General features: G+C 37.5%; 1 protein-coding gene across 1 annotated transcript in view; it reads right to left on the bottom strand.

Moving 5' to 3' along the window:
- The window catches only part of LOC137639751 (protein slit-like), a 64,275-nt gene that overhangs the window by 16,274 nt on the left and 35,722 nt on the right, over positions 1-12,279 (bottom strand). The window contains exons 14-21 of the mRNA XM_068371995.1: positions 11,896-12,112; positions 11,435-11,744; positions 11,120-11,318; positions 10,721-10,958; positions 10,294-10,517; positions 9,966-10,142; positions 7,392-7,505; positions 7,211-7,261 (exon numbers count right to left, since the gene is read on the bottom strand). Of these exons, the coding sequence (XP_068228096.1) occupies positions 7,211-7,261; positions 7,392-7,505; positions 9,966-10,142; positions 10,294-10,517; positions 10,721-10,958; positions 11,120-11,318; positions 11,435-11,744; positions 11,896-12,112 (1,530 nt within the window). The remainder of the gene's footprint in view (positions 1-7,210; positions 7,262-7,391; positions 7,506-9,965; positions 10,143-10,293; positions 10,518-10,720; positions 10,959-11,119; positions 11,319-11,434; positions 11,745-11,895; positions 12,113-12,279) is intronic.

The raw sequence follows: 12,279 nt of genomic DNA, 5'->3' as shown, positions 1-12,279 counted from the left end.
AGACAATGGATCTACTGTTTCTATTACTTCTGGCTTCTACCATAAGAAATAATGATTGTAAGCCCTATCAGTTATGGTAGATTTCTCTTGCAAGGGAGTTATTTTGTCTCTCCTACCATGGTTTAGACCTATGGCAAGAGCGAATTCCAAACAAAATCCTTTCTAGGCCTGAAGAGATGAGACCAATGTCCTGTAAAGCCCTCAAGAGCTATTTGAACAGAACCCTAGAGATACAGGGGTTCAGTCAAGAACTTGTTTTGTGGATTTCAAATTCCTACTATGCCTTTATTTGAGAAAGCTATAGCTTCATTCTTGATGTCTCATAATAGAATTTCACAAGGAGATACACGACCTAAGACTAAAGTTAAACTTTAAAAAAGGGTTTTGATGAAGGAAATTTTTGGGGGGGGATGATGTGGTCTCCAAAAACTCTACCGCAAAAAGCTATAACAGGGAATCCAATACAACAAAAAAATACCAAACAAATATTGTCTTCCCTGCTCCATAGCCAGTGTATTGATGTGCATAGCACACTGAGGAAGTATAAGGGAGTCTCACCAATTCAGGCTCTATTGAATCTGCCACAGAACATCCTATGTTGAAATATGTCAGACAGACAACCAATGATGTGGACCAATACTGACACTGGAGACAAAGCAACCTGGGCACTTCTTTGCGCTCAACTACTACAGTAATACTGTACCTCTTGATACGAAAGATTCTGCATGCAAAAATTTCATGAAGCGAAACAAGGTACGGTACGAAATTCGCCCGGCTGCCGAAACTAATTTCAAAATTCGCATGCCGCCAGCTGTAAACTTGCCACAATACTCCCACGCTCCTATTGGTCTTCTCCCTACTCTGATGCTAGTTACCGCCATAAGATCCTGTTCTCCTATTGGTCAGCATCTATCCCATCATGCATCTACGCATCGGCATTCTTTGACCATTTCGTTTCGGCAGCGTTATCCTTCACATTAAATTCGTGTTGGTGATTTTGCTTTTGTGCTTTTATTTATTGTATTGTATTGTATTGCGTTATTCAACTCATACGTTACTAGCCATGGGTCCCAAGAATGTTGCTGATGTACAGGGAAAGAAGAGGATGCTTTCTATGGAGACGAAGCTTGAGATTATCAAGAATATGAGGCTGGCATGCAGTAAGAGTGATCACTAAGAAATATGGCCAAAGTTTTTAGTGAAGTTAAGTGTTAATATTTTCTGTCATTTGTTAAATGTTTTGTAAAGCTAAGTGTTGTTTACTGCCATTTGTTAATGTATATTGTAAAGTTAAGTGTTCACGTTTACTGCCACTTGTTAATGTTTTCTGCCATTTCTTCTCCTCCTCTGATCCCCATCCACTTTCACTTTCGGACATCGCCTCACTCCAAAGGTAAGGTTTCAAATTTCTTTTAATGTATTTTCCATTTATTATTGCATTACTGTACTGTCTGTTCTTATTATACATTTCATTTACAGGTTAATAATGGTTATTAACCTGTACATGGTTAGGTTATGTATTGAATGATCCAAATGGTTGAATTTCATTGTGTTTAGTACAGTTTATCCTTATAATAAAATTTAATGCAGTGTTTTTGTAGGACTTGGAACTTAGGACTTTTGTGGATGGGTGGAAGCCAGAATCAGATAGATTCTTACCCCTTCCATTGGAACTCTCATTCTGGCAAGGAGACAGTAGGCAGCCTGATAGTCCTCCTACACTTCCAATTGTTGTGCTAAACCATAATAATAGGAAACTCTCCTTCCTTAATGCTTTTTCTCTCTCTATCAGTTAGTGCCGCCAGGTACTAGCCTAACACCGGCAGTGCCGCCAGTTGAACTACATTATACAAGTATACAGTAGTACACATATTTTCTAACATACTCTGTGTATGTCAGCACAGGAAGTCATGCTTCCTCAGTTCACTGTTGAAGGTAGGCGGCATACCTTCCGCCACCTCCCTTCTCAGTGAACTATAAGACCCTTACTCTTCCCCCTTCTGTCCTTTAGTGACGTCATAGCCTTCACAACATTCTTCCACCGGTATTCTGACAGTCATCCCGGCTTGCTAGATTGACTGCGTTACCAGCTGGTGCCCTGCCGGTGGCAGTTAGTTCAGCCGCCTCAGCCACCTTCCCCCTTACTTCCTTCCTTCACTGGAAGTGAATATTATTGGGAGGGAAGATTGAGCCGGCCCTGACAGCTGCAGGTATGAAACCTAACATACTTTTGAGAAGTCCTCAGCCCTCTCTTGGTCTGCCATCCAGAATTATTGCCGCCGGCTATACAACCGGCGGCAGGCCTTTTGTGGATGGGTGGAAGCCAGAATCAGATAGATTCTTACCCCTTCCATTGGAACTATCATTCTGGCAAGGAGACAGTAGGCAGCCTGATAGTCCTCCTACACTTCCAATTGTTGTGCTAAACCGTAATAATAGGAAACTCTCCTTCCTTAATGCTTTTTCTCTCTCTATCAGTTAGTGCCTCCAGGTACTAGCCTAACACCGGCAGTGCCACCAGTTGAACTACAGTATACAAGTATACAGTGGTACACATATTTTCTAACATACTCTTTGTTTCCTATCACACTCTATTGTTGGGACCACGATAATATGTTGAGGTCTGAGTACTCCCTCAACACCCATCAGTATTAATATATACTATAGTATAGGTGGATAATGTTAGTATTGATACTTACTAACTCTAACTCTAGTTCCTAGAGTTTCTTCTACCTTTTATTCTCCTTACTAGGGAAACCAAATATTATTACTGAAGAAGGTCTCAGCAATGGCCTGGGAGAGGAAACACAGAAATGTGTCTTTTCTATTTCCTTTCAAGCTTACTATCCTAAGCTATTATATACAATAGTGATTACTATTGTTAATAAAAATGTATGCTTTTATATCAATGATATAAAAACCATGATACTCATTGGATCCTTTTTCTTTACAGGAGGAGCTGATGGAGAAGTGTGCAGCCTTGTTCTGCATCCACAAGGGTAGACTTTTGTGGACACAATATGTGCAGGACTCGTGCCCCCTGCTGTATCGTGTTGGGAGTCCTAAAGTATTGGGACCCGAAGGGTTGTCCCACCTGCTCAACCCTGCTAACCAACGGCTTCGGAGAAGCCCTCCCTGTCAATTTAGAGACTAGGGACACAGCGAGGGAGACCCTTCGCAAGTGGATAAGAGGGTTCCAAAAGAACTCTCCAGGACCATACCTACCCAACGACTCCCTAAGGTGCCTTCTGTTCCCCAAGGCTCTACCAAACGCGGTAGTGCCCCAGGAACAGGTCCAGCCTCCTCTCGTACAACTGAAGATCGACGCAGACATAAACAAGGCACTGGAAGGCATGGACTTCCACCAAGAAAGGATGTCAGAAGTGTCCACTGACACGGAACAGGACCTACTGCAAGGAGGCCCTGAAGAAGACGTGGAACAACTACGAACGGAGGAAGAAGGATCCATTTCGACGTTAACTGAAGACCCTCAGTTCGCCGTGACGACATACCAACCTATGCTGTCAACCTCTTCAGCCCCAACTCCTCAACCAGCTACACAGGTCAACAAGAGCGAAGCGATCCTCACATCAATCCAGCGGATGTTGGAATCGTTCCAGAAGGAACAGGAGACGATGAAGCAGTCTATCCAGCAACAGCAGAGTCTGCTACAGTAAAGGGACTGCCCTGGACCTTCCAAGGGCTCCACTAAGAAGCCCCTTAGAGTATTGGATCTCCCTCACTGCTCTGAAACCAACCCCTGGAGGTATGCGGAGCATAAGCCCATGATGAATGGGAAACTATTCGTCTCAAGAGAGGTTAGGAGCCAAACTAATTGAAGATCTCGAGTTCTGGCCTAGCTTTTCAGATTACCCAGACTGTTACGTGAGACTGCGGGATGAACATGCATCCCGTGAGGAAACGGTACCTAAGGAAGTCATTGTCTTCGAGCATGACAAGGCGCAAGCCATCCTCCTAAAAGCCTTGAAAGGAGCCGGGTACATCAACTCCAAAGTCTCAGCACTGAGCACGAGGCACCCCACCTTTATTGCTCCTTCCTCCATCTCTTTCCCCTTTTCGGAGAAAGCACTAGGTTTTGCCATCAAGGCAGTCGAAGAGGGCAAACCCTGCCCAACTCTAGAGGAATGCAAACCATTCTCTCTAGCAATGCCTGCCTCCAAGGAGAAGTGGAAAGATGTCCACCTAACCTTCTCCGTCTCGAAGTTGGATCCAGAGATAGCAGGCCAGCAGTTTAATGAGAACCTTCCGAAATTGCCAGACCATCTTCTGAGGAGGGAACACGAGACTACCCAAGTGAAAGACTTATATACTTTCCTAAAAGCAAGGAGAGCCTGCAGAGAGCACGTGTTTGCCTAAGCGACAGTAAAACATGAACCCAGGAAACTGATTTCATCATGCATCTGGGGTAAGGACCTTTTCCCACAGGAAATGGTCCGAAAGGTCATAGCCAGAGCTTTGAAATATTTCTCAATGAAAACACCATAAAAACTCCCTTTTAAGGTGAGCCTTGTTGGGATTGTTTGATGTGTTATTTTATAAATACCCAAGAATATATTTCCTCTATGATGACCCTAAATTGCCTAACACAAGAAGTCTTTTTTTTTTATTTATTTTTTCTGTTAGGTTACTTCTTCCTTTATTCACTGGGCACTTTTTAAATTGTTATAACATGAGTTTGGACCTTATTCTAATATCAAAATACCAGTAGATCTTTTATATACACAACATGGAAAAACAAACTACATGTTTAGTAGGTAGTAGGTTGGCCAAGGCACCAGCCACCCGTTGAGATACTACCGCTAGAGAGTTATGGGGTCTTTTGACTGGCCAGACAGTACTACATTGGATCCTTCTCTCTGGTTACGGTTCATTTTCCCTTTTGCCTACATACACACTGAATAGTCTGGCCTATTCTTTACATATTCTCCTCTGTCCTCATACACCTGACAACACAGATTACCAAATAATTCTTCTTCACTCAAGGGGTTACTGCACTGTAATTGTTCAGTGGCCACTTTTCTCTTGGTAAGGGTAGAAGAGACTCTTTAGCTATGGTAAGCAGCTCTTCTAGGAGAAGGACACTCCAAAATCAAACCATTGTTCTCTAGTCTTGGGTAGTGCCATAACCTCTGTACCATGGTCTTCCACTGCCTTGGTTTAGAGTTCTCTTGCTTGAGGGTACACTCAAGCACACTCTTCCATCTTATTTCTTTTCCTATTGTTTTGTTAAAGTTTTTATAGTTTATACAGGAAATATTTATATCAATGTTGTTACTCTTCCTGAAATATTTTATTTTCCTTGTTTCCTTTCCTCATTGAGCTACTTTCCCTGTTGGGGCCTCTGGGCCTATAGCATCCTGCTTTTCCAACTAGGGTTGTAGCTTAACAAGTAATAATAATAATAATAATACCCATAAGTGAAATAGGAGATTATGCGTGCAATAATAATACCCCTTGTACTTACACAAATATTTGAAACAAGAGAGTTGTAAAGCCAATGGCACACATTATCATATTAGATTGTTTTATGGTGATGAGAAGGAAATGCACAACATACCTAATATAAAACTTTGCCTAAAAAAAAAGCATTAATATGTAAATCTTCCTAAATGAAAAACTTTCCTCCTAAATACTGTACAGGCATATCAAGCAGTTCAAAAAAGATAAAAAAAAAACCACACTACACAATGCCATATTCAAGTGAATGTTAAGATGGGCTTTTCAAATTAGATTACCATGATTTTCAAGCAATACCAGGGAGAATATGAACCCAGATGTTTACAATTCTGCCTGAGAATAATAGCCATCTACACTCAGTTTAGAAGCTCTAAAGAACAATTCCTAGATGCAATAACCAAGGAATATCCAAAGAACATCGCATGCCTCATGGAGTTGAAATACATCCAGGATATGTGGTAATAGTACTCTTATGGGAAACAACCTGTGATTAAACCCTACTAAGAACCTGAATAATATAACCTACCGGTATTTCCTTTTTTTTTTAAATACTAGTGTAAGAATAATGTCAGGGAAGCTTCCCTACTTGTGTACATATATATGAAATAATTTAATTCAAGGAACTTTAGTTTAAACAGTAATACACTATACCTGAATTGCTCATACATAAAGTAAATTTTACATCATCTAATCAGCATATATTGGTTAAAGGCAGACTAACTATTTTTCCCTGTTGGAGCCTGTGGGTTTATAGTATCCTGCTTTTCTAACTAGGGTTTTGTGATACATGAATGGCACGATTGTATTTACATCAAAGCTCTGAAAGGTTCCTTTTATTCAAACACCTGAAAAAATTTCTGAACATTATTGGCAAAGTCAAAGGTAATAAAAAGGAAAATACAAAGGAAAGTAATTTCATAGGCCTGAAACAAACTATCAAACAATAGAAAAGGAGAATATTCTTATGAGCCCAGAAAGCAAATAAACCTAGATCTTTGTGAAAAATGGAGTTGTCTACATATACACAGACAATACAGTAGGCATTAGGATAATTAAAAGCTACAGAATTGGAAATGAGTAAGACTAAAATATGAATTGGAAATAAGCAAGACTAAAATATATGTCACTATAGAGGATTACACCAAATTTCAAGTGTATCACCATCGACTGTTATTTTATGGAAATATGAGTAAAAAAAAGTTCTAGGAACACAGTTTCAAGAGGAGGGAAGTAAATGCTATAGGATGGAACATGAATAATTGGGACTTGTTACTTCTTTACCCCTAAACATCGGGTAAAATGATTTTCAAAGAAATATAAATCTTTATGTGGCAATAGAAAGCTCAAGAAAAAGTTGCCTGTTACATAGACCACTCCATTCTTACATTTCAACTGTGTGTGTAAACTGGTGTGTCAGGAGGAAGACAAAACCTGATAATACATGCTACAGTCTGAAATAATTATTGCAATGGTGCATCAGTGCTCTGAAAGTTGGTGTGACGTGTTTTATTGTGGTGTTTGGCAATACTATAAAAAATAATGTCCCAGCAACTTTTGCAACATAAGCAGCTAACCCAAAGCAACTACGTAAAATTTCAAACAAGGTTTATACAGAATTTGATTTACAGGTGGTTGCCAGGATATTCTATTTGACTAAAAATGCTATGCAATCTATAGGGAATACAGTATAATTTAACTGCTTCACTGTTGCAAATGATGCTTTAAAACTCACCCATCATAAGTGTTTCATTGGTATTGAAAGTTTGGTTGACCTCAATTAGACCTGTAATATCGGATTAAACGCAAGTTAAATTTTCATGAGATTCTGTTTTTACTTATGAACAATAATTAGATGTTATATTAAGTAATCAAGCATTGGAGCCCTGTAATATGTAGGTATTAGCACTATTTACCTTGATTACAAAACCTTCCAGTCCACCCCTTATTGCACTTGCATCTGTACCCACCACGCTTTCTTGAACGACATGTTCCATTCTCACACTTGTGAGCATCGCAGGCGTCTTGTTCTGAAATGTGTTTTTAGATATGTAATGAAATGTGTATATCACTGCATGCTACCTTATGACAATTCGAATCTTACTATGATATCATGCAACCACCACCAGTTTGTGATGCTAGACTAATATTCCAACTCTTTGTTTGTTACTACAGATCTATTTGGTGAGGTTACAGTTGGGTCATATAGCTATTGGTTTCAAGATCATGATACTATTCTTTAGATTAAGCATTATTATTTATCGACACATTATTTCACAGTGCATAAAATAATTGCTTATTTTGAAATTTAGCTGAAAACATGCTAAGTCAAAATATTGTATCTTGAGTTACTAAATTTGGCCAAATAAGAAGGAATATTAGACACCAAGTCTCCCATAAAGAAATGATGCACTACATTATAATGGAACAGTATTTTTAACTTGACTTTATTCGATACATACTCATCGAAATTTCTAAGAAGCAGAGTGTGTATCAGAAAGCTGAAGTGTGTTCTTTGCTATTCCAAACAGGGCCCCTTAACCATGAAGAAGTAAAAAAGCTTTATAAAAGCATAAAAGAATTTCAATCATTCCTTCAGCTTATTTTCACATGGACTATAAATATATAAAATCTTTGTTTTTCGCATATTGTTTATGGGCCAAATCTATAACACTTTTTTTTTTTTTTATTACAGCTGCTTATCAGGGCTGTCTAGTAACTGCAATAGTAATACCAAATTTCTATGAGTTTTAAAGTAGAACCTCGCAATAACAGACCATAGCACTATACAGTATATATCCTACATCTGGGGTAACATCCAAACGAGCAGATGAGATTAATACACTTTCGTTTTTCACAACAACAAAAATAACTACTAGCACAGAATGAATCAAAATAAAATGAATATAGCGCTGGAAAGGACTAGCAGATAATCTCAGAATTACTGTACTGTGCTTCTTCTTTCCCAAATATTAGAATAAAACAACTGCAAAATATTGCATACAAGAATACTATTTTTGTAAACAAATCTATATACCATATATTTCCATGTATAAGATGATCATTAGATAAAAAAAAGTAAAAAATTAAGAGAAATTTTAATTAATTTAACTAATATCTGTAGTATAAGATGACTGCTAAATATAAAATACATCTATGTATAAGCTAGGTTTTGGCTATGCAAAGATGATGTTGCCACATTTTTTTTTAATTGCTGTATCCCTAGAAATTCAAAATAAATTAATTAAAGCTAATTCCATATTAGGTATTCCCTACACAAGACACCCAAAAAGAAAATTACAGTTTTTATTTTTTTTTTTTTTTTTTTTTTTGCATTTCCTCGGCAATCAAAAAAACGAAAGAATGAACTAACTAATTCATTTACAAATCCAATTGGTAACTAATGATGCTACAGTATAGTCAATTCTTTTTAGCAAGGCAGATTTGCACCGACTCGCAGGGGTGCAGGAAACTTTCCGAGGTAAAAGGACACCGCTGCGAGTCGGTGCAAATGCGCCTCATTAAAAAAAAATTGAGTATAGTTGCTTTTAATAAACTGAATGAAAACTGTGGTAGTCTAGAACACATTGGTATCCTGCAATATTTATCATAAGATGCTTTGAAAAAGTTTGAAAATTATATAAAAAAATGATTTTTTATTTATATTTGCACATACAGTATACAAGATAGCGGGAGTGTGAAATCAGCTGGCAGTGCTTACTTTTTCCCAGCCTGGCTCACAGAAAAAAAAAGTTGATTTCATTAACAGAATTATTCCTCAAATAGGTTATTCATTATGAAGATATGCCAATAATAAACTAAGGTAAAAGTGGTTTTATTACCTTTACATAAAAAATGATGTAAAAATGGTTTCGTTACCTTTTATTTAAATAAATATTCAGTAAATAAATAAAAATATCTAAGAACTACTGTTCTACTTCTTACGGTGACAATTACAATGCCACCCGAGCATGACCCTTGTTATCTAGATTGGGTCCATTTTGTCCAGAATCCAGTATTGTGAGGTTCTACTTAGGAGAAAAATATTACAGTACTGTACTCGTATTGTGTTCAGCTTTACATATAAATTGAATATTTATAACAGAGGATTGGAAATACAGCATAATTTACTATAAAGTCTGGATTCATCACAATACCAGTTTTTAATTACAGTATTAAGAGTGATTAGAAATAGTTTTTTACCATTTCACTTTCAATCTATACATATTTATTCAGATTTCACAAATGAAGCACATGATGATAATAAAAAGAATTAAATATTTCGCTTCGTCCATTCGCTGTAAATTAGCCATTAGAACTAAACACACTATCCCATATTTCACTTGTGAAAAGAAAGCAGCTGTTGTGTCTTTAATATAACCCATTAAAAAGCTCGGAGTCATAGAAACAATAAGTACTGTACAGTACAGTATGTGTATGGTAAACAAAAGGGCGATATGATTAATATACAGTAAGGTGTTTTTATTTACCTTTAGTAATTTGTGTTTCCATGACAGGAGCTGGGGGTGCTACAACACTATGGCTTGGTCGAGGAGCACCTTGATCCCTCTGTTCAGCATCTCCACATCCAGGTAAAATTTTGTTTTGCTTCTCACTTTCAGCAAGATCTTGAACACGTCCGTTTATTTCTACTTGGCTCATGCAGCCTGTAAAAGCAAGCACAAAAAATAAGGAAGAAAGAAAAGAAATTACATTACTGTACAACCTGGTAACATTTGAAAATTGATAACAATTTAAAAGGCATTTAGATCCCTAGCATATTTTGAAGACAGGATTTTGAAAACAAAACAAACTTACCTCTAAAGCTTGAGGAGTTCCTTAAGTGCCACTGAGCTTGCGCATGTCTGGCTATGTCAGGAGGAACACCCCCAAGAAACAATGGTGTATCTGAATCTAAGTATTCTTGGTCACCAGCGTTAATCATTGATCGGGCAATACCGCCATCCACTCTCAAAGTGAAATTCTGCCTTTCAGACAGTAGTTCAACAGTGTGCTCTGATTCATCACTGACTAATTCATAGCTGTTAAATAAGAAAATTAATCAGAAATAACTCCTCTATAGCTTCAATTTCCATAATTATCATCCTATTTAGAATTTAAAAATTACTGTGTCACACTGATTAAATTTATGGGAGAGTGCTTTGTGAATAGTAAGGAAAAATTGTGAATTTAGATGTAAAACATTGATTATTTCAACTTTGAAAGCTAAAAGAATATTTCTTACCTAAACATTGTAGATGCTGGATGATTACCCACATCATAGCTAATGCGGAGCCGTCCTTTAAATACTTCAACTGCTAAGTGCTGTCTATCTTTTCCATGATAGACTAAGACCCCATTAGGACTTTTTGTTGTAAAGCTTATGGTTATGTTAACTGAAGGCTTTAGAGGTGGTGTAATTAGCTGCACGAAGCTACTTGCATCAATGAAGTTCACTGCTGTCATGTGTTGGCAATACTTACCTGAATACATTAAAGGGGCATTATTAAGTGTTCTTATAGTCCGATATGTATTACATTTCATAATAAAGTACAAAGCTAAATGATTCATCCAATGTGAAATATGGTCATACCCAATTAAAGCTGAGGGTTGTGTCTATCTGACCTTTAGTCAGTATTCTTACCAGAATATCCAGGTGAACATTTACAAACATATTCCATCTCTCCACGTGGGACAACGCAGACTCCATGACGGCAATCATGTTGCAGACATGGTTCTGTTTGCAAAAGAACTGAAGGCCCTAATTCACAATATCGACCACTCCAGTCACCAGAGCATTTACACTCATAGTCACCAACACCATCTACACACTGGCCACCATTCTGTGAAGAGATTGATAGAAGTTATTGAGTTACTAACATGCAACTTAAATGACAAATGACAGCAACAAGTCAACTTAACATAACATTAATATATCTTCATAGGATAAACCTATTACCTGGCACATATGATTGAGGCAGTCATCCAGATTTTCTGTGCAATTACTTCCTGACCACCCAACACTGCATTGACATTCATATCCAGTTCCATGGTCAATACAAGTCGCACTATTCTTGCATGGATTAAATTCCTTTGAACAAAAGGCAATTTTCTTCTCGCAGTATTCACCTGTATAGCCTGCTTGACAAGTGCAAGAATAGGAACTAATACCATCAACACAAATAGCTCCATTTTCACACTTATTACCAGAGCAGTCATCGATATTAATTTCACATCTTCCACCATCAAAACCATTTGGACAGTGACACCTGTGCAGGATGAAAATTTATAAACATTATTAGACTTAACAAAAACATTATGCAGTATGGTATAAGTTTTGTTTTTACTATATTGATGAAGCAAATAGTTCTGGTTTTTTTCAGAAATTAAAACTGATTGGGTATTATGGGGATCACTTACGCATATCTTCCAGTTTCAAATACTTTACATGTCCCTCCATTATCACAGGGATTGCCATAACAAGCATCTATCTTATATTGGCATTCTAATCCATGGAAACCTGGTGGACAAAGGCATTCATACTCTTGTCCCGGACCAGATCTGCAACTTCCACCATTCTGACATGGTCGAGTGTAACACAGATCACACTTTGCCAATACTTGATCAGGAACCCTCTCTGATAAAAAAGAAAAGAGATTCCATGGCAATGGTTACTAAATGGGATGTGACATACACAGTTAATACATAGATTGTACCACTTTCATAAAAGATTGAAATATTGTACACACTTTTTATTTAAATATGCATAATGGGGTTATGATTACTACAAAGAAAGCATGCTGG

This window comes from Palaemon carinicauda, chromosome 4 (genome assembly GCF_036898095.1).
Source record: "Palaemon carinicauda isolate YSFRI2023 chromosome 4, ASM3689809v2, whole genome shotgun sequence".
NCBI classification, from domain to species: Eukaryota; Metazoa; Arthropoda; class Malacostraca; order Decapoda; family Palaemonidae; genus Palaemon; species Palaemon carinicauda.
Note: the sequence above shows the minus strand (reverse complement) of the source record. Positions and strands in the feature narration are given on the sequence as shown.